Below are 23,438 nucleotides of genomic sequence, written 5' to 3' on the forward strand. Positions count from 1 at the left end.
GTGTGTGCCACTATGCCTGGCCAACCCCTTTTTTTTTTTTTCTTCTCTGAGACGGAGTTTTGCTCTTGTTGCCCAGGCTGGAGTGTAATGATGCGATCCTGGCTCAATGCAACCTCTGCCTTCTGGGTTCAAGCAATTCTCCTGCCTCTGCCTCCCTAGTAGCTGGGACTACAGGCACGCACCACCACACCTGGCTAGTTTTGTATTTTTAGTAGAGACAGGGTTTCACCATGTTGGTCAGGCTGGTCTGGAACTCTCTGTCTTAGGTGATCCACTTGCCTCTGCCTCCCAATGTGTTGGGATTACAGGCGTGAGCCACCACATCAGTCTTGTGTATTTTAGTAGAGATGGAGTTTTGCCATGTTGGCCAGGCCAGTCTTGGACGCCTGACCTTAGGAGATCCACTCACCTTGGCTTCCCAAAGTGCTGAGATTATAGATGTGAGCCATTGCGCCTGGACTATTTTTATTTTTAACTATTTATTTTGAGACGGAGTCTTGTTTTGTTGACCAGGGTGCAGTGCAGTGGTGTGATCTCGGCTCACTGCAGCCTCTACCTCCTGGGTTCCAGCGATTCTCCTGCCTCAGCCTCCTGGGTAGCTGGGATACAGGCACGCACCACCACGCCCAGCTGTCTTTTATTTATTTATTTTTTTGAGACGGAGTTTCACTCTTGTTACCCAGGCTGGAGTGCAATGGCGCCATCTCTGCTCACCACAACCTCCGCCTCCTGGGTTCAGGCAATTCTCCTGCCTCAGCCTCCTGAGTAGCTGGGATTACAGGCACGCGCCACCACGCCAGCTAATTTTCTGTATTTTTAGTAGAGATGGGGTTTCACCATGTTGACCAGGATGGTCTTGATCTCTCGACCTCGTGATCCACCCACCTCGGCCTCCCAAAGTGCTGGAATTACAGGTGTGAGCCACGGTTACTTATGGCACTTGAAATGAATATTGTAGAAACAGTATTTAAAAAAAAAGAGTGCTTCCTCATACCTAGCTGAGATGACATATATCATTTATGGGCCATTTTATCTTTTACTATCCGAAAATTTCTTAATTCAGAAACCCATCAGATTCCAAAGGTTTCAGATAAAGGGTTGAACTCATATATGTAATGAGTCAACACGTAAATGGAATTTACTGTTATTTTAGCAGTAAATGGTCTTCAAAAAACAAAAACACGAGGTGAAACATATTACAAATGCTGACCTTTAACAACTGAAGTTTCTATCTCTGAAACAGGTTCTGATTTTTCTTCTCCATTAGATTCATCAACTTCTGCCACTGTTGTTAACTCTGGTTCACTCTTGTAGAGTCTATAATCTGGACCCTTGAAAGGAAGACACGTAATTACACAAAAAAACCTGCTAAAAGTTTCTTTTAAAATATTTCCTGCTAAAGACACAAATCAAACTCTAAAAGTTAGTACCCCTAGTGAGCCATCTGGGATATATACCTATGTCACAACTACATGGAAAGAAGAAATTGGAAAAATTTTTAAATGGCAAAACTTTGTTTTAATAAAGAATATTTTTGGCTGAGTAAGGTAGCTCACAACTGTAATCCCAGCACTTTGGGAGGCCAAGGCGGGTGTATCACCTCAGGCCAGGAGTTTGAGACCAGCTTGGCCAACATGGTGAAACCCTGTCTCTACTAAAAATACAAAAATTAGCTGGGCATGGTGGTGCACGCCTATAATCCCAGCCATTTGGAAGGCTGAGGCAGAAGAATCACTTGAACTCAGGAGGCGGAGCTTGCAATGAGCAGAGGCTGCACCACTGCTCTCCAGTCCAGGCAATAGAGTGAGACCCTGTCTCAAAAAAAAAAAAAAAACCCACAAAAAACAGTATTTCTGTTTCTCTTAGGAACAAAGTCATATTTTTATCATGAAATAATTGAGGGCTAAAAATAATATTAACTCAATAAATTTTCATTCAGAAGGTGGTCTAAGTGAGGCTCATCCCAGCACTAACATTCTTGTCACAGACTTCTTGTTGTTCTCAAATTTGCTCAATTCGTATTTCCTTATTCTCTTTGCTTATTACATCCTACATTATTTGCTTAACCCTAAACATATTTACCATTTTCAAGGGTGACATCTCTCCCTAGCAACATCCTCAGAAATATTCTTTGAATAGCTTTCCTAGACCAAAAGGCCCATATCTCAGCCCCTTTACTGTTTCTACTAACTGTCTTTTTCTTTCTCCCTTCTTTCTGATCTAAGGTATAATTTTGCCCCTAATATCCTGAAATGATATATGGCTCCTTCATCATGGGGAAAGTTACCACTTTATGAAAATATGAAAAATGCTATGAAATTATGAAATATTAAAATTATAAAAATATTAAAAAATGAGAATAGTAAAACCAAAACAGGAAAGACACATGATAAAATTATATATAAACCAAAAACTGCTGGCTAAAAATGAGGTTATAAAGGTTAAAATAAAAAAAAATTTTTGAGTGTAAAATAAATTTTCAAAAATGAGAGGACATGTATAATTAATTATTCTGTGGCTATTCCAGCCACTTACACAGTGAGATCCATTTCTTGGATATCCTTGAACTTGATACATCTTCTTTTCTTCAGGCAGATGAACTGGGCCCCTGCTATAACAGAGCAAGGAGCTGCTATCACTGGGCAGAGGGGGGATTATGGGAGGCTGCTCTGTAAAGTCATAGGACCGAGGAAGTGGAGGACGAGGTGGGACTACTTCCTCTTCCTAAAGATTGTAGAACAGTCACCTTATTTAGATAAGCAGATTGAATTAAGCACATCTAAATTCTTTGCAATGGTATATTAAAACTTAAATTTACTTTAAGATACTAAAAGGGACACTGCCAAGCCAAAAGTCTAATAATGAAAAGTAAAATTGACAATTTTTACCATAGCCAATAATGGGAATTTAACATAAAATTTTATCTAATTTTTTCCTGTAACACATAGGTTAGCTTCACACTGAAGCTCAACACTGAAAGAGACTGCTGTGTAAAACTAATTACTGGGTTTCATTTTGAAACTAGAAGGAAAAAACTGATTTAAAACTTCTACTCATATTTTCAACTTATCTTATTCATGTATTTATTTTGTAGAGATGGGATCTCACTATATTGCGGTGGTTTGATCACACATAGCTCATTACACCCTTGAACTCCTGGGCTCAAGGGATCCTCCTGCCTCAGCTTCCCAAGTAGTTAGGACTATAGGAACACCATGCCTGGCTAATCTTTTAATGTTTTGTAGAGACGGGGGTCATGCTATGGTTAGCAGGCTAGTCTCAAACTCCTGAGCTCAAGCCTGCCTCCTGCCTTGGCCTCCTAAGGTGCTGGGATTATAGGCATGAGCCATTGTACCTGGCCCCATAATTTTTAAGAGAGGAAAAAAAAAGTCATCTCTTTGACTGGCTTTTACACAAAATTCAAAATAATAGATTCTTTTGGTTAGGTTGACAGTATCTCTTTGTAGTTATTTCTTTATGCTATGATGACACACAGTCAAGTTATCTATCAATCACTCTTTAAATTTTACATAATATAAGAAACAATAAGTATTCAAAAATTACTTAGATTAGAAAAAGTACAATGTTAAAGTTCTAACATAGATAAAAAGCAGAGATTCCATTTTTTTTGCATTAAAAAAGAGAAGAAAAATCACATATTAGAAGCACCAAATTACTGACCCAATAAAATTTCAAGATTAAAACAGTACCTATTCAATATATTTAATATTTGTTATCAAGATTAGAGAAGACAATTACTTTTAGTTCATGTCTGAAGAATTAAAAGTAATTTATAGTCAGAAAAACAATCCAAGCTTACCTCATTTTTGTACTTAACTGTTGAGAAAGGCTTTGATCCTATCATACCTAGAAATGTTAGAAAACGTAGCTATATTAAACAAATCTAATACTATTAAAAAAAAGTTTTTTTTTTTTTAATTTTTCTATGAGGACAATGGTTAGATTCTTTTTTTTGAGACAAAGTCTCGCTCTGTTGCCTAAGCTAAAGTATAGTGGTGTGACCTCAGCTCACTGCAACCGCCCCTTCCTGGGTTGACGCACAAGCAATTCTTGTGCGTCAGTCTCCCGTAGCTGGGACTAGAGGTGTGCACCACCATGCTCAGCTAATTTTTGTATTTTTAGTAGAGGTGGGGTTTGACCATGTTGGCCGAGCTGGTCTCAAACTCCTGACCTGAAGTGATCCACCTGCCTCAGCCTCCGAAAGGGCTGGGATTACAGGTATAAGCCACCACATACAGCTAAAAAAAAAAAAAAATCTATTTCTTTCCTATTTTCTGAGATGGAGTTTTGCTCTTGTTGGCCAAGCTGGAGTGCAGTGGCATGATCTCGGCTCACTGCAACCTCCACCTCCTAGGTTCAAGAAATTCTCCTGCCTCAGCTTCCTGAGTAGCTGGGATCTGGGATACAGGCATGTGCCACCATGCCTGGCTAATTTTTGTATTTTCAGTAGAGATAGGGTTTTACCATGTTGGTCAGGCTGGTCTCAAATTCCTGACCTGATCCACTTGCTTTGGCCTCCCGAAGTGCTGGGATTACAGGTGTGAGCCACCACTCCTGGCCAAAAGAACAATTTCATTTCATGTATTTTTTTCTTTAATTTATTTTTATTTGTTTTGAGACAATGTCTCTCTCTGTTGCCCAGGTTGGAGTGCAGTGGTGCGATCTTGGCTTACTGAAACCTCCGCCTCCCGGGTTCAAGAGATTCTCTTGCCTCAGCCTCCCAAGTAGCTGAGACCATAGGTGTGCACCACCACACATGACCAATTTTTTAATTTTTTTTTTAGTAGAGCTGGAATTTCGTCATGTTAGCCAGGCTTGTCTTGAACTCCTGACCTTTTGATCTGCCTGCCTTGGCCTCCCAAAGTGCTGGGATTACAGGCATGAGCCACCACACCTGGCCCCATCTCACATATTTTAAATGAAGTGTTCCATTTCTAATCATTCACTTATTGTTTTCAGAACTGGAACCCAATTACATTAAAAAAGAAAAGGAATATTTAGTTTAAACAAGAGTATGGGGAATTGGGTTTTCTCAAACATCACTGGTATTAATATAATTTGAAACACCCCTTCAGGAGGGCAATTTGGCTGCAGCTATCAAAGTGGAAAATGTGTGCTTATTTCTTACCTTTCGAAGGTACTAACCTATGTGTTTAGTTACATGTATTAATAATGTTCATTATGGCATGGCCTATGACAGCAAAAATTAAAAACTCTGGAAACAACATACATTATCCATCGATATGGAAATTGATAAATAAATTATAGTTCCCTTATACAATGTATTCTTATGCTGTATTGTTATGGAGAATAAAACAAATTTTTGAAAAATAGTTATAGCAAGATCCCAGTTTTTGTTGTGAGGATAAAACGTCTAAAGCATAAACATTGTGGGTATTTATAATTATACACACAAGACAGTAATTATGTTTCTTTAGGTGTGCTTGACAGAGCTTTTGCTTTTTACTTTATAAACCTGTGCTCCGATTCAATGTTAAAAGAAAAGTCCTGTTCAGAAAAATTCATTAAAATAACAAAAGAAACTCAATTATATGTGTCATTCCATTTAGATATTCAGTCACGTGCCACATACCAACGTTCTGGTCAGCAACAAACTACATATACAATAGTAGTCCCATAAGATTATAATGCAGCTGAGAATTTTCTTTTTAAAATTTTTTTTTGAGACAGAATCTCATTCTGTTGCCCATGCTGGAGTGCCGTGTTATGATCTTGGCTCACTTACAACCTCCACCTTTTGGGTTCAAGATTCTCCTGTCTCAGCTTTCTGAGTAGTTGGGACGATAGACGTGCGCCACCATGCTTGGCTAATTTTTTTTTGTATTTTTAGTAGAGACAGGGTTTCACCATGTTGGACAGGCTGGTCTTGAACTCCTGATCCCAGGTGACCTGCCTGCCTCAGCCTCCCAAAATGCTGCGATTAAAGGCGTGAGCCACTGCACCCAGCAAAAGCCGAGAAATATGTATTGCCTAGTAGTAGCCCTCATGTCATAGTGCAACACATTACCTTTTCTATATCTAGATATACAAATAACATTGTGTTATAACTGTCTGTAGTATTCAGTACATACAGTCACATGCTGGTTTGCAACCTAGAAGCAACAGGCTATACCTAATAACCTAGGTGTATAGTAGGCCATACCATCTAGGTTTGTTTTAGTGCACTGTGATTGTGCAAGACAATGACCTAACAATGCATTTCTCAGAACGTAATCTGTCACTAAGTGACACATGACTGTAATACTGTGGTCAGTCACAAAATAAAATGCAAAGCTAATTTACCTATTTCTGTAGTACTTCTTTGCTGCTTGTGTTTACTCAGTCCTTCCATGACATCTTGAATTCGCCAAAGTTCTTTCTGAATCTGTGCTCGCTGAATTCCTGCTGATTCCGTCTATCAGTAAAAATGGATAGACCATATATAAGAAAAAAGTCATTTACTGAAGTTAAATTATATTAATTATGTAAATTATGTATTTTAAAAATGAGAATTGCAGTGAATTACATGTTACGAATATTTAATGATTGATGTGACTCTCCCAATTTTGCAACTCCAGTGGCAAATATAAAAGACTGAGCATTGGGCGTGGTGGCTCACGCCTGTAATCTTAGCACTCTGGGAGGCCGAGGTGGGTGGATCACCTGAAGTCAGGAGTTCAAGACCAGCCTGGCCACAATTGAGAAACCCCATCTTAAAAAAAAAAAAAAAAGACTGAGTAGAGGAAAAAAAAATACTTAATTTTCATACTTAAGCATAATATTTTAAATCTTTCCAATAAGCTTTGTCTTGCATTATTTATGATCCCAGGAAGGCATATTGATTAAAAGGGACCAAAAATGGAAAATACAAACAGAGAAAATGAAAACAGAATAGAAACAAATGCCAAAATAAAAAACCACTTTTAGGAGGGGGAGATGGGGAAAGGGTAAGAAATGGAAGGTATATTAACTTCCTAAGTTCTAGAATATAAAAACAACAACAAAGGGACAACTAATGAAATATATTCAGATGAGTTTTGACTGACAAGAGTTTAAATTTTTTTTTTTTTTTTAAGATGGAGTCTTGCTCTGTCACCCAGGCTAAAATGCAGTGGCAAGCTTTCAGTTCACTGTAGCTTCTGCCTCCTGGGCACAAGCGATTTTGCTGCCTCAGCCTCCTGAGTAGCTGGGATTACAAGCGCATGCCATAATTTTTGTATTTTTAAGTAGAGATGGGGTTTCGTCATGTTGGCCAGGCTGGTCTCGAACTCCTGACTTCAGGTAATCCACCTACCTCGGCCTCCCAGAGTGCTGGGATTACAGGCATGAGTCACTGTGCCTGGCCACAGTTTAAATGTACTTGTAAGACAAATTTTTAATTTTGGAATTTAAGTTTTTTTTAATGCTATTTTTTATTCCATTTTTTATTCTATTCTAAGTTATATCCACTTTCTTACTTTTAATATTCCATTACATGCCCTCAGGTTAAGTACCCTAACTGAAACCAAAATAAGATTACATTGGTTTTCTCTGAGATTCTGTTAGAACTCTATGACTCTTGTTCATAAATAAGGTAACAATAACACCATTCTGGATAACAATAAACACTATTCTAGGAATGTAACTTCATTTATTTTTTATTTTTTGTGAGACGAAGTCTTGCTTGGTTGCCCAGAGCTGGAATGCAATAGTGCGATCTTGGCTCACTGCAACCTTTGCCTCCCAGGTTCAAGCAATTTTTCTGCCTCAGCTTCCTGAGTAACTGGGATTATAGGCACACACCACCACGTCCTGCTGATTTTTGAATTTTGAGTAAAGACAGGGTTTCACTATGTTGGCCAGGCTGGTCTTGAACTCCCAACGTTGTGATCCACCTGCCTTGACCTCCCAAAGTGCTGGGATTACAGGTGTGAGCTACCATACCCAGTCCACTTTATTTTAATTTATTGATTGAGACAGAGTCTTGCTCTGTCACCAGGCTGGAGTGCAGTGGCATGATCTCAGTTCACCGTAACTTCCACCTCCTGGGTTCAAGCGATTCCCCTACCTCAGCCTATCAAGTAGCTGGGACTGCAGGCACTCACCGCCACGCCCAGCTCATTTTTTGTATTTTAGTAGAGATGGGGTTTCACCATGTTGGCCAGGATGGTCTCGATTTCCTGACTTCATGATCCACCCACTTCAGCCTCCCAAAGTGGTGGGATTATAGGTGTGAGCCACCATATCTGGCCCACTTTAGTTTTTTTTTTTTTTTGAGACGGAGTTTCGCTCTTGTTACCCAGGCTGGAGTGCAATGGTGCGACCTCTGCTCACCGCAACCTCCGCCTCCTGGGTTCAGGCAATTCTCCTGCCTCAGCTGCCTGAGTAGCTGGTATTACAGGCATGCACCACCATGTCCAGCTAATTTTTTGTATTTTTAGTAGAGACGGGGTTTCACCATGTTGACCAGGATGGTCTCGATCTCTTGACCTCGTGATCTACTCGCCTCGGCCTCCCAAAGTGCTGGGATTACAGGCTTGAGCCACCGCGCCCGGCCACTTTAGTTTTAAAAATAGGGAATGGCATACAAAAACTGTCACATCACCTAGAACAATATTTTCTTTCACTGAGTATCAATTATTAATGACTACAGATATTATAATATAATCAGTATTACATCAATATGCTATGAAGTCCTCTAAGGGGTAGAAATATATTTTCAGGCAGGCACAGTGGTTCACACCTATAATCCCAGCACTTTGGAAGGCTGAGGTGGGCAGATTGCTTGAGCTCAGGAGTTCAAGACCAGCCTGGGCAACATAGAAAAACCCCATCTCTACCAAAAATACAAAATCTTAGCTGGGGGAGGTGGTGCATGTCTGTGGTTCCAGCTACTTGGGAGGCTGAGGTGAGAGGATCACTTGATCCTGGCAGAAGAGACTGTAATGAGAAGAGATCCTGCCACTGTACTCCAGCCTGGGTGACAGAGTCAGGGAAGGAAAAAAAAGAAATACGTTTTCAAAGTCTTCCAAGCACTTGGGAGTTGATTAAAAGATTTTTAAAAAAGGAAAAAAAAAAAAAAAAAAACCTCAAGAAAGAAGAGTCTATAAGCCTGAAGACTATGAACTACTGCAGCTCCAAAAAGGCACTGCATAACCTAAGTTATCTAGTTTTCCAAACTACAGCCTGGAAGCATCAAAAAGTAAAAAAGAGAAAGTACTCATGCAAGAGCCAAACACAGTGACAGCCCAGAGCTATAAATACTGACATAGAGGATGGGAAGAGCACTATAAATAACAGATCTTACACATCTATATACAACAGGCATTACTTTTTCATAAAATTTAAAAGATATATATGTATACACACATTTTTGCCAATTTGGAAGGGTATATAATGCAAATCTAATTTTTGTTTTATTTGCATTTCTCTAGTTACTACTGACTTTGAACTATTTTTTTTTTTTCTTTTTTTGAGACCGAGTTTCACTCTGTTACCCAGGCTGGAGTGTAGAGGTGCGACCTTGGCTCACTGCAACCTGTCTCCTAGGTTCAAACAATCCTCCTGCCTCAGCCTCCCAAGTAGCTGGAATTACAGGTGTGTGACACCATACCCAACTATTTTTTTTTTTGTATTTTAGTAGAGATGAGCTTTTGCCATGTTGACCAGGCTGGTCTCAAACTCCTTACCTCAAGTGATTCACCTGACTCGGGCTCCCAAAGTGCTGGGATTACAGGGATAAGCCACTGTGCCTGGCCAACTCTGAACTATTTTTCAAACACTTGATAGTAATTTGAGTTTTCTTATGATTAGTTACTCATATCCTTTGTATATTTTTCTAATGGACTATTTCCTCAAATCAACAAGAAAAACTTCCTTGCAAATCTAGATAGTTATCCCTTGTGACATTTTTGAGGTCAAACATACATTTCCCCAGAAGGTCGCCTTTTTTACTTTGTCTATGTTGCCTTCATTGAGGGTTAGTCTTTGACTGACAAAGCCAGATGTTGTTCAACAATTCCCTCTCTCTCTTTCTCTCTCTGCTTTGTGGATATTCACGGTCTGTTGCTAAACTATTCTGTTCCATTGGTCTATTTTTTTCCTGTACTATGTTTAACACTATAGTTTTACGTTATGTGTCCTTGTTTATTTATTTAACAAACATATAGCATATTTTATGTGCGTGATTTTATTCTATACGTAAAAATATAAACATATTTATCCTCATAATAACCTAGTAGGAGTCAGTATTATTATTTTATTTTATAGTTGTAGAAACTGAAACCCAGAGTTGTGATGTAATTGGTCTAAGCCTGTAGCTGATTACTGACAGTATAATTTTAGTGTCCAATACAGAAGTCCCAGCCACATGTGGCCATTTAAACTGGCCGGGCATGGTGGCTCACACCTATAATCCTGGCATTTTGGGAGGCTAAAGTGGGTGAATCACCTGAGCTTGGGAGTTTGAGACCATCATAGCTAACACAGTGAAACCCTGTCTCTACTAAAGATACAAAATCAGCTGGCTGTGGTGGTAGGTGCCTGTAATCCCAGCTCCTTGGGAGGCTGAGGCAGGAGAATTGCTTGAACCCGGGAGGCGGAGGCTGCAGTGAGCCAAGATGGCACCACTGCACTACAGCCTGGGTGACGGAGTGAGACTCTGTCTCAACAACAACAACCACCACCACCACCACCACCACCACCACCACCACCACCACCACCACCAAACTGGACTTGGTGACGCATGCCTGTAATCCCAGCACTTTTTTTTTTTTTTTGAGTTTCCCTTTGTCACCCAGGCTGGCATACAGTTGCATGATTCTCCTGCCTTAGCCTTCCAAGTAGCTGGGACCACAGGTGCGTACCACCACACCCAGCTAACTTTTATATTTTCAGTAGAGGTGGGGTTTCACCATGTTGGCCAGGCTGGTCTCAAACTTTTGGCATCAAGTGATCCTCCCACCTTGGCCTCCCAAAGTGCTAGGATTATAGGCGTGACCCATTGTGTCCAGCCAATCCCAGCACTTTGGAAGGCTGAGGTAGGAGGATCACTTGGGCCCAGGGGTTCAAGGTTTCAGTTAGGATCATACTGCTGCACTCCAGCCTGGGTGACAGAATAAAACACTGATTCAATAAATAAACAAATAAATAAATTTAGATATTTAACACAAATACAACTAAAAGTTCAGTTTTAGTTGTATAGTCACAATAGTCACATTTCACATACCCAACAACTACATGTGGCCAGAACTACACTGGACAGCACAGATAGAGGGCAGCTGATTTTTCTGACTCAACCTTACTAATCTTTTTTTTTTTCTTTTGAGATGGAGCTATACCCTTGTTGCTCTGGCTGGAGTACAATGGTATCATCTTGGCTCCCTGTAACCTCCACCTACCAGGTTCAAGTGATTTACCCGCCTCAGCCTCCCGGGTAGCTGGGATAACAATAGGTGTGTGCCACCACATCCAGCAAATTTTGTATTTTTTAGTAGAGATGGGGTTTTACCATGTTGGTCAGGCTGGTCTCAAATTTACTAATCTTTTATTCATTGTATTGATTTGTCTGTTAAGTCTATGCATTTCCAACTAAAATGATCAAATTTACATTGGGTCATAAGCATAATTTAACTTATTTTCTTAAACATATATCATATCCATTCCTCAGAGCAACATTTTAAGACAAGTATTATTTCTGCTTTTTTTTTTTTTTCTTGAGACAGCGTCACTCTGTCATCCAGGCTCGAGTGCAGTAGTGTGATCTTACCTCAGTGCAACCTCCACCTCCTGCGTTTAAGTGATTTTCCCACCTCACCCTCCCAAGTAGCTGGGATTACAGACAGATGCCTGCCACTACACCTGGCTAATTTTTATATTTATAGTAGAGACAGGGTTTTGCCATGTTGGCCAGGCTGGTCTCGAGCTCCTGACCTTAGGTGATCCACCCACTTCAGCCTTGAAAGTGCTGGGACTACAGGTGTGAGCCACTGCACCCGGCCAAGTATTATTACTTCTAATTTATAGATAAGAAAACTCACCCTTGGAACTAGGTCTCAGATCTGCTTGCTTATAAACCAGAGTCTTTATAGCACATTGTGTTGTATTTTCCCCTTTTCTAATAATATGTCAGTTATGACAACAGGCCAAATATAATTTTTAACACAGAATGGATTAGAGTAATTTTATTGCAAAGATAAAATATCCATTATTTGATAAATCCGTAATTCAACATCTCAATACCAAGTGACACAGATAGACTTGTGAAAGGATATGAAGCCATGTTTTTAGGAACTAGAGTTGAGACCGCTAGGAGCAGAGAACACTCCAGGGCTCACCATGTGCCCAACAGAACAAAGTACTCTTAAACAAGAGGGGATGGGATAGTTTGTAAGATGATAAGATTCCTGTCATTAAAAGTATTCAAATCCAGGTCTCAGGTAGCCAGTAATGTAAAAACTGTTAAGGGTATGCATAAATCTAACAAGGTAGATTACACAGTACCAGTAAAAACCAGTTAAAATAACACAAAGAATATTATACTTTTGTACCTGAACTTCACCAAGGTGATCTAGCTGCTCTTGCATCTGGTTCCTGGTAACAGTCACGTCGTATTCTAACTTATCATATTCCCTCCATGCTCGTTCCAATTCCTAAAACCAAAAAGTGTTAATTACTTTAATGGGGAAAATGTGCTTTTATTGGTGTTATCACTCCAATTGTAATTGTCTAGATTTTAGAAAGTTGTGTAGTTTATATTGAGCGAAATAGAACTTTTCATAACCCATTTTTGTCCCTTTTTTTTTACTCAATTCAATAAAAATTTACTAAGCAACATAAGTATTATTGTGCTGCTGTTTATTTCCTAAAGTGCAGAAGAGGCATAAATAAAGCATATTCTTAACTGTCTTGATTAAAAGTTCTCCATGAATAAAAATACTTTGTATTTTAGCATACTGGAATTTCAATAACATCAGAAGCATGACATGATGTTACTTACAATAAGCTTACAGTAGTAATATAATAAAATGAATTTAGCTAGCTATTTAAATAATTCAGTGAATCCTGTTTGTGAAGACTCAATATAGACACTATCAACCATCTGGATTTTCTTCCATTGGAAAAAAAACATCCCCAAACGGTATCACAGAAGATTTTGATATTTGGTCTTTAACAGCTTCTCATTTGTTGAATATAGAATAATTCTAGAGGTGCTTAAAAATACACCATCTGGGCCGGGCGCGGTGGCTCAAGCCTGTAATCCCAGCACTTTGGGAGGCCGAGGCGGGTGGATCACGAGGTCAAGAGATCGAGACCATCCCGGTCAACATAGTGAAACCCCGTCTCTACTAAAAATACAAAAAATTAGCTGGGCATGGTGGCACGTGCCTGTAATCCCAGCTACTCAGGAGGCTGAGGCAGGATAATTGCCTGAACCCAGGAGGCGGAGGTTGCAATGAGCCGAGATCGAGCCATTGCACTCCAGCCTGGGTAACAAAAGCGAAACTCCATCTCAAACAAACAAACAAACAAACAAACAAAAAAACACCATCTGCCACGCACTGTGGCTCACGTCTGCAATCTCAGCACTTTTGGAAGGCTTACAGGGGCAGATCACTTGAGCTCAGTAGTTTGAGACCAACCCTGACCAACATGGTAAAACCCTGTCTCTATTGAAAACACAAACATTAGCTGGGCCTGATGGCTTTCATCTGTGGTCCCAGGTACTCAGAAGGCTGAGGAGGAAGAATCCATTGAACCCAAGAGGCAAAGGTTGCAGTGAGCCAAGATCGTGCCACTGCACTCCTGGGTGACAGAGCAAGACCCCTATCTCAAAAAGACCCTCAAACCCCCCAAACATCATCGTATCATCTTGTTTCAGAGATGTTGACTTATGGGAGTGTAGTTACTCTTTATGTGTTTCAGAGAGTGTAAAAACTGATAAACTAAGGACAAAGTCCATATTGTTCACTATTTTATTATTAAAATCTAGTGTGGTAATGGCCAGGTACGGTGGCTCAAGCCTGTAATCCCAGCACTTTGGGAGGCCGAGGCGGGTGGATCACGAGGTCGAGAGATCGAGACCATTCTGGTCAACATGGTGAAACCCCGTCTCTACTAAAAATACAAAAAATTAGCTGGGCATGGTGGCGCGTGCCTGTAATCCCAGCTACTCCGGAGGCTGAGGCAGGAGAATTGCCTGAACCCAGGAGGCGGAGGTTGCGGTGAGCCGAGATCGCGCCATTGCACTCCAGCCTGGGTAACCAGAGCAAAACTCCGTCTAAAAAAAAAAAAAAAAAAAAAAAATCTAGTGTGGTATTGGCAAATATAAGTCAACCAAAAAATACTTATTGAAAACTCTTGTTAGGCCGGGCATGATGGCCCACACCTGTAATCCCAACACTTTGGGAGGTCAAGGTGGGTGGATCACTTGAGGTCAGGAGTTCAAGACCAGCCCGACCAACATGGTGAAACCCCATCTCTGCTAAAAATACAAAAAATTAGCTGGCTGTGGTGGCGCGTGGCTGTAGGCCCAGTGACTCAGGAGGCTAAGGCAGGAGAATTGCTTGAACCTGGGCAGCAGAGGTTGCAGTGAGCTGCAACTCTATGCCATTGCACTCCAGCCTGGGCGACAAAGCAAGATTCCGTCTCACAAAAAAATAAAAATAAAAAAATTTTTTAAAAAACTCTTGTCAAATGAATTAATAATTTCTGTCTAAGAAACTCTCATGATCAGAAATTTCTTTTCTTGAACTGCTCGGAGTAAAGTTCTACTGGGAAATGTCAGTGTATCAACAGTAAGAGTCTTGGGATAAGAAAGCAGTGTACTGAATGTTAAAGAAAGGTTACTTAAAATAATCTTAACAGGTTTTTGAAAAGCAGCAATACAGTTTACCTCAAACTAAAGGTTCCCTTTTATTTATATATTTATTTGTTTATTTGAGACAGTCTTGCTTTGTTGCCCAGACTAGAGTCCAATGGCATGATCTAACTCACTGCAACCTCCCCCTCCCGGGTTCAAGAGATTCTCCTGCCTCAGCCTCCTAAGTAGCTGGGACTGCAGGCATGTGCCACCATGTCCAGTTAATTTTTATATTTTCAGTAGAGATGGGGTTTTGCCATTTTGTCCAGGCTGGTCTCAAACTCCTGACCTCAAGCGATCTGTCCTTCTTGGCCTCCCAAAATGGTAAGATTACAGGCGTGAGCCACCATGCCCACCCTAAAGGTTCTCTTTTAAAGAGCTATCTTAGTTTGTATATTCTGCTGTAACTAGCTTAAAATAACTTTAAAAAACTTAGGTGATTGGCTGGCTCATGCCTGTAATTCCAGCACTTTGGGAGGCTGAGACAGGAGTTCGAGACAAGCCAGGAAAACACAGAGACCCCATCTCTACAAAGTATATAGAAATCAGCCAGGTGTGGTGGCACATAACTGCAGTCCCAGGTACTTGGGAGGCTGAGAAGGGAGGATCACTTGAACCAGGAGGTGGAGGTTGCAGGGAGCAGAGATGGTGCCATTGCACTCCAGCCTGGGTGACAAAGACTTCATCTCCAAAAAAAAGTTCAAAAACAGGCAAAACTCATCTATAGTTTAAATGTCAGGTGCTAGGCTACAGCTACTCAGGAGACTAGGTAGGGGGAGGGTAACCTAAGGCTAAGAGTTGGAGGCTGTAGTGCGCTACAACCGCATCTGTGAATAGCCATTGCACTCCCATCTGGGCAACAGAACAACACTCTGTCTCTAAAACAATTAAAAAAATTTTTTTTAAGAAAAAAAAGGAAGAGAGGCCAGGCATGGTGGCTCATGCCTGTAATCCAAGCACTTTGGAGGCCAAGGCGGGTGGATCATCTGAGGTCAGGAGTTCAAGACGAGCCTGACCAACATGGTGAAACCCCATCTTTAAAAAAAAGGAAGAAAAGGAAAAAGTCTAGTAGTGTTCTTTTTGGGAGGGAAGCCTCTAGCATGCTAGTAAAACTCAATGTCTTGATATAGATGTTGGCCAAACTCCTAAACTGTGTGCTTTTCTGAGAATATGTTATACTCCAATAAAAGAAAAAAAAAAAAAGTATGCGTGTTGGGGAGGAGGAGGGACTGCTTCAGAGTTTTCTCTCTTTTTTGTGGGGGATGTAGTCTCACCCTGTCGCCCAGGCTGGAGGGAAATGGTGCAATCTTGGCTCACTGCAACCTCCGCCTCCTGGGTTCAAGCAATTCTCCTGCCTCAGCCTCCAGAGTAGCTAGAATTACAGGTGTGCATCAACATGCCTGGCTAATTTTTTGTATTTTTAGTAGAGATGGGGTTTCTCTATGTTGGTCAGGCTGATCTCGAACTCCCGACCTCAGGTGAGCTGCCCACCTTGGTCTCCCTAAGTAGTGGGATTATGGGAGTGAGCCACCGTGCCCAGTCACTGTAGAGTTTTCTAGAGGCAGGGTTTTGCTCTGATGCCCAGGCTAGAGTGCAGTAGCACAATCATAATTCACTGCAGCCTCGACCTCCTAGGCCAAGCGATCCTCCTGTCTTAGTCTCTCAAGTAGCTAAGATTACAGGTTTGTACCACCACGCCCAGATAATTTTTAAATTTGGGGTCTTAATATGTTGCTCAGGCTGGTCTTGAACTCCTGGGTTCAAGCAATCTTCCGAAAGAACTGGGATTACAGGTGTGAGCCACTGTGCCAGGCCAGACTTTTTTCTCACTGTTACCTGGGCTGGAGTACAGTGGTGTGATTTTGGCTCACTGCAGCCTCAACTCCCTAGGCTCAAGCAATCCCCCCACCTTGTCCTCCTAAGTAGTACAGGTGCCAACCATCATGCTGGGGTATTGTTTTTTAATTTTTTCTTTCTTTTCTTTTTTTTTTTTGAGACAGAGTTTCGCTCTCGTTACCCAGGCTGGAGTGCAATGGCGCGATCTCGGCTCACCGCAACCTCCGCCTCCCGGGTTCAGGCAATTCTCCTGCCTCAGCCTCCCGAGTAGCTGGGATTACAGGCATGCGCCACCATGCCCAGCTAATTTTTTGTATTTTTAGTAGAGACGGGGTTTCACCATGTTGACCAGGATGGTCTCGATCTCTCGACCTCGTGATCCACCCGCCTCAGCCTCCCAAAGTGCTGGGATTACAGGCGTGAGCCACCGCGCCCGGCCTGTTTAATTTTTTCTAAAGTCAAGATCTCACTATGTTGTCCAGGTTGGTCTTGAACTCCTGGGCTAAAGTAATCCTCCTGCCTTAGCCTCCCAAAGTGCTGGGATTACAGGTAGGAGCGAGCATGCCTGGTCAAGATTTTTCATTTTTTAATTGTCTAAGTTTAGGGTATGGAACAAGTAAATTTTAATAGTGCTTACTTCTATATAGTCTGTACTGAGAAAAGATATGGCCACTGTGGGGGAGAAAGTGAAACAGGTCTAAACACTCAGATGTAATGAAATTCTAGACTTCCAAAAAAATTAATGAGGATTTTAATATTTAGCTATTCAGCTACATAGCAGATATATACTATGATATTTATTAAGGAAGGATTGGCTGGGTGCAATGGCTCATGCCTGTAATCTTAGCACTTTGGGAGGCCGAGGTGGGTGGATCACCTGAGGTCAAGAGCTGGAGACCAGCTTGGCCAATGTGGTGAAACCTCCTTTCTACTAAAAAATTACAAAAATTAGCCGGGCGTGGTGGCGGGCACCTGTAATCCCAGCTACTCAGGAGGCTGAGGCAGGAGAATTGCTTGAACCAAGGAGACGGAGATTGTAGTAAACTGAGACTACGCCATTGCACTTCAGCTGGGGCAACACAGCAAAAACTCTGTCTAAAGAAAAAAAAAAAAAGTTGGGGTATGGTTGGCTTACGCTTGTAATCCCAGCAGTTTGGGAGGCTGAGGTAGGAGAATCCCTTGAGCTTAGGAGTTCAAGTTGCCTGGGCAACATAGGGGAATCTCCTCTCTACAAAAAAAAATTCTATTAAAAAAACAAAAAACAACTAATGATGCATTTCCAAGTTTTTAATGAGGAAAACTTAACTAATCTAGAATCAATGGCAATTTACAACAAAATCTACTCAAGGTAATGGTTACAAAACACACTAGACACAAATCTCAAATTGTTTTCTCTGTAGTTCACTGTCACATTGCTACTCTTTTTAATAATCAAGCAAAAATGGTAAGACTATATATAGGTGGCTATAGTAAAAAAAAAAAGTAAATAATTACCATTATTATTTTTAGAGCTAATACTATGTTTTAATTCTGGTTTGCTTCTCAGTTAGGGTTTCCGAGTTTTAATTTAAGAAACGTCAGTTAATTTTTCTGCTTTCCATTAAAAAATAAAACCTATACTTTGGGAGGCTGAGGCGAGCGAATTCACTTGAGGTTGGTAGTTTGAGACCAGCCTAACCAACATGGAGAAACCCCATCTCTAATAAAAATACAAAATTAGCTGGGCGTGGTGGTGCATGCCTGTAATCCCAGCTACTTGGGAGGCTGAGGCAGGAGAATCGCTTGAAACCAGGAAGCAGAGGTTGCAGTGAGCTGAGATTGAGCCATTGTACTCCAGCCTGGGCAACAAGAGCCAAACTCCGTTTCAAAATAACAAAAATAAAATAAAACCTCTAACTTTGGAAAAGTATTGACATAGGTTTTTAATATTAAAATGAGGGAGAGGCATTAGGTGTAGCATAATTATTCATTAACCTCATTTTTTTTTTTCTTTTGAGGTGGAGTCTCTCACTGTTGTTGGGCTGGACTGCAATGGCATGATCTTGACTCACTGCAAACTCTACCTCCCAGGTTCAAGCAATTCTCCTGCCTCAGCCTCCCAAGTAGTTGGGATTACAGGCGCCTGCCACCATGCCTGGCTAATTTTTTAAATTGTTAGTAGAGACGGGGTTTCATCATGCTGGCCAGGCTGGTCTAGAATGCCTGACCTCATGATCTTCCTGCCTCAGCCTCCCAAAGTGCTGGGATTACAGGCGTGAGCCACTGTGCCTGGCTAACTTCTCAATTTAAGCTCAAACATCTTTTTCCAATTTTAAGTAATATTATAAATTAAGGTCTACTACTATAACTTGGAAAATTAAAGCCTTATATTTAAATTAATTTTACTGGTATATTTTGAGGATCAGGAAAAAAAATTAAAATGCTAACCTTTTGGTCACGAATACCCCACTGTAACAGTCCTGCCCACTGGTATTAGAATCAGTTGATTTTTCATATCAATCAAAAGAAAGTTAAGTCCGATTTATTGATTTTTTTCATTTTACCTTCAGGATGTAGAGATTTCTTGGCTCACATTTAAATAATGTACTTAATTATTTGAGGAGTTTTTTAAAAAAGAATTTTTTAAATGATTTATTCTTGTTATATAACTGCTTTGCAAATAAAATCACTACTTACTAAGAACATGGCATGCCTTACTATACTATGTAATGACTCTACTGTTTTTTTTTGAGATGGCGTTTCACTCTTGTTGCCCAGGCTGGAGTGCCATGGCGTGATTGTGGCTCACTGCAACCTCTGCCTCCCAGGTTTAAGTGATTCTCCTCCCTCAGCCTCCCAAGTAGCTGGGATTACAGGCATGCACCACCATGTCCAGCTAATTTTGTATTTTTAGTAGAGACAGGGTTTCTCCATATTGGTTGGTCAGGCTGGTTTCGAACTCCTGATCTCAGGTGATCCACCCACCTCGGCCTCCCAAAGTGCTGGGATTACAGGAGTTAGTGAACACATCTGGCCTATATTGACTTTTTTTAACCTAAAAAGATGTTTATGTTTTATTATTTTTTTCACTTAGCCTGGACTTGAAACACTAAAAAGATGTTTAAAAGGGCACCAATTCTAACTTTATTATAAAGTGAGGCTCAACTGTTAGCCACAATTATAAAGCTATCCATATATTTAAAATTTCTAGTTTATGACTCTTGTGTTTAGTTTCTTCTCTAAGTTTTCTATGAAACAAAACTATCTTCTCATCTCAAAGGAAGTACTTGCTTTTTATTGTTCAAAATTCTAAATATAATAAAAATAGAGAAAAAAAATAAAAAAAAAAAAACCCAAACAAAAAAACAAACAACAGAAAAACAAAAAAATAAAAATAGATAGGCTAAGCCGGGCGCGGTGGCTCAAGCCTGTAATCCCAGCACTTTGGGAGGCTGAGGCGGGTGGATCACGAGGTCGAGAGATCGAGACCATCCTGGTCAACATGGTGAAACCCCGTCTCTACTAAAAATACAAAAAATTAGCTGGGCGTGGTGGCGCGTGCCTGTAATCCCAGCTACTCAGGAGGCTGAGGCAGGAGAATTGCCTGAGGAGGCGGAGGTTGCGGTGAGCCGAGATCGCGCCATTGCACTCCAGCCTGGGTAACAAGAGCGAACTCCGTCTCAAAAAAAAAAAAAAAAAAAAAAAAAAAATAGATAGGCTAGCAAAGGGGAAGATTTAAACAAATAACTTTTTTTTTTTTTCTTGAGAGGGAGTTTCGCTCTTGTTACCCAGGCTAGAGTGCAATGGCGCGATCTCGGCTCACCGCAACCTCCGCCTCCTGGGTTCAGGCAATTCTCCTGCCTCAGCCTCCTGAGTAGCTGGGATTACAGGCACGCGCCACCATGCCCAGCTAATTTTTTGTATTTTTAGTAGAGACGGGGTTTCACCATGTTGACCAGGACGGTCTCGATCTCTTGACCTCGTGATCCACCCGCCTCGGCCTCCCAAAGTGCTGGGATTACAGGCTTGAGCCACCGCGCCCGGCCAATCAATGGCATTTCTATACACCAACAATGTTCAAGCCGAGAGCCAAATTAAGAATGTAATCCCATTTACAATAGACACACACACATGTACACACACCCCTAGGAATGCATTTAACCAAGGAGGTGAAAGATCTCCATAAGAAGAACTATAAAACATCGTCAAGAGAAAGCATAGATGACACAAACCAATGGAAAAACATTCCATGCTCAAGGATTAGAAAAATCAATATTGTTAAAATGGTCATACTGCCCAAAGCAATCTACAGATTCAATGCCATTCCTATCAAACTACTGTCATTTTTCACAGAACTAGAAAACAAATTCTTAAATTCATATTGAACCAAAAGAGTCCAAACAGGCAAAGCAATCCTAAACAAAAACAACAAAGCCAGAGGCATAACACTACATGACTTCAAACTATACTATATGGCTACAGACTAAAACATCATTGTACTGGTACAAAAACAGGCACAGACCAAGGCAACAGAATACAAAACCTGGAAGTAAAGCTACACACCAATGGCCATCTGATATTTGACCAAATTGACAAAAGTAAGTGATGGGGAAAGGACTTCCTATTCAATAAAGGGTGCTGGAATAGCTGGCTAGCCATATGTAGAAGAATGAAACTGACCTGTTCTGTTCACCATATACGAAAATTAACTCAAGATGAATTAAATATATATATATATATATTTAGATGGAGTCTTGCTCTGTCACCCAGGCTGGAGTGCAGTGGCATGATCTTGGCTCACTGCAACCTCTGCCTCCCAGGCTCAAGCTATTCTCCTGCCTCAGCCTCTCAAGTAGCTGGGGCTACAGGCACATGCCACCATGCCCAGCTAATTTTTGTATTGTTAGTAGAGATGAGGTTTTACTGTGTTAGCCAGGATGGTCTCCATCTCCTGACCTTGTGATCCACCTGCCTAGGCCTCCCAAAGTGCTAGGATTATAGGCGTGAGCCACCACGCCTAGCAGATTAAAGATTTAAGTGTCAGGCCGGGCGCGGTGGCTCAAGCCTGTAATCCCAGCACTTTGGGAGGCCGAGGCGGGTGGATCACGAGGTCAAGAGATCGAGACCATCCTGGTCAACATGGTGAAACCCCGTCTCTACTAAAAATACAAAAAAAAACTAGCTGGGCATGGTGGCGCGTGCCTGTAATCCCAGCTACTTAGGAGGCTGAGGCAGGAGAATTGCCTGAGCCCAGGAGGCGGAGGTTGCGGTGAGCCGAGATTGCGTCATTGCACTCCAGCCTGGGTAACAAGAGCGAAACTCCGTCTCAAAAAAAAAAAAAAAAAAAAAAAGATTGAAGTGTCAGACCTCAAACTATTAAGAATCCTTGAGCCAGGCGTGGTGGCTCATGTCTATAATCCCAGTACTCTGGAAGGCTGAGGCGGGCAGATCACTTGAGGCCAGGAGTTCGAGACCAGCCTGGCCAACACGGTGAAACCCTGTCTTTACTAAAAACAGAAATAGTAGCTGGGTGTGGTAGTGGGTACCTGTAATCCCAGCTACTTGGGAAGCTGAGGCATACGAAATTGCCTGAACCCGGGAGGCGGAGGTTGTAGTGCACCAAGATCATGTCACTGCACTTCAGCCTGGGCAACAGAGTATCTCTGTCTCAAAAAAAGAAAAAGGCAATTGTAACAAAAATTGACAAGTGGGACCTAATTAAACTAATGAGCTTCTGTAAAGCAAAAGAAACTATCAACAGAGTAAACAGCCTACAGAATGAGAGAAAATATTTGCAAACTAAGCATCCAACAAAGGTTGAATATCTAGAATCTATAAGGAACGTAAGCAATTGAACAAGGAAAAAACAAAACACATAAGCCTTTTAAAAAATGGGCAAAAGACATGAACAGACACTTAAAGGAAGACATATAAATGGCCAATAAACATGTGAAAAAATGCTCCCTATCACTAATCATCAGAGAAATGTAAATTAAAATCATAATAAGATACCATCTCACATTCATCAGAATGGCTGCTATTAAAAAGTCAAAAAACAGATGCTTGCAAGACTGCAGAGAAAAGGAAATGCTTATATACAGTGGGTAGAAATGTAAACCAGTTCAGCTACTATGGAAAGCAGTTTGGAGAGTTTTCAAAGAACTTAAATCAGAACTACCATTTGACCCAGCAATTGCATTATTGGGTATATATCTAAAAGAGAGCAAATCTTTCTTTCGTGAGACAGAATCCTGCTCTGTCAGCCAGGCTGGAGAGCACTGGCGTGATCTTGGCTCACTGCAACTTCTGCCTCTAAGGTTCAAGCAGTTCTCCTGCCTTACCCTCCTGAGTTGCTGGGACTACAGGCTCACGCCACCACATCTGGCTAATTTTTCTATTTTTAGTAGAGATGGGGTTTCACCATGTTGGCCACACTGGTCTCGAACTCCTAATCTTGTGATCCACACTCCTCGGCCTCCCAAAATGCTGGGATCATAGGCATGAGCCACTGTGACTGGCTGAAAGCAAACCTTTCTACCAAAAAGGCACATGTACTTGCATGTTCATCACATAACTATTTATAACAGGAAAGACATGGAATCAACCTAGATGCCTATCAACGGTGGGCTGGATAAAGACGATGTGGTACATATACACCATGGTTCCATACAACCATAACAAAGAATGGAATCATGTCCTTTGCAGCATCATGGATGCAGCCAGAGGCCACTGTCCTAAGTAAATTAATGCAGGAAAAGAAAAT

General features: G+C 41.2%; 1 protein-coding gene across 45 annotated transcripts in view; it reads right to left on the bottom strand.

Annotated features, from left to right (window-relative positions):
• PLEKHA5 (pleckstrin homology domain containing A5) overlaps nt 1-23,438 on the bottom strand; it is a 246,104-nt gene that overhangs the window by 23,986 nt on the left and 198,680 nt on the right. For 22 of the 45 annotated variants that reach the window (XR_005577183.2, XM_074403210.1, XM_039461610.2 and 19 more), the window contains 4 exons: nt 12,549-12,650; nt 6,325-6,436; nt 3,821-3,867; nt 1,211-1,331 (listed from right to left, as the gene is read on the bottom strand). Coding sequence is in view for 40 of the 45 variants with exons in the window: in XM_074403210.1 (XP_074259311.1) it covers nt 1,211-1,331; nt 3,821-3,867; nt 6,325-6,436; nt 12,549-12,650 (382 nt within the window). In the remaining 5 variants the exon portion in view is untranslated. Of the gene's footprint in view, nt 1-1,210; nt 1,332-2,535; nt 2,725-3,820; nt 3,868-6,324; nt 6,437-12,548; nt 12,651-23,438 lie in introns of those variants that run through there. The other 23 variants (XR_005577185.2, XM_074403205.1, XM_039461606.2 and 20 more) reach the window with 4 other exon arrangements.

Source organism: Saimiri boliviensis, chromosome 7 (genome assembly GCF_048565385.1).
Source record: "Saimiri boliviensis isolate mSaiBol1 chromosome 7, mSaiBol1.pri, whole genome shotgun sequence".
Taxonomy (NCBI): Eukaryota; Metazoa; Chordata; class Mammalia; order Primates; family Cebidae; genus Saimiri; species Saimiri boliviensis.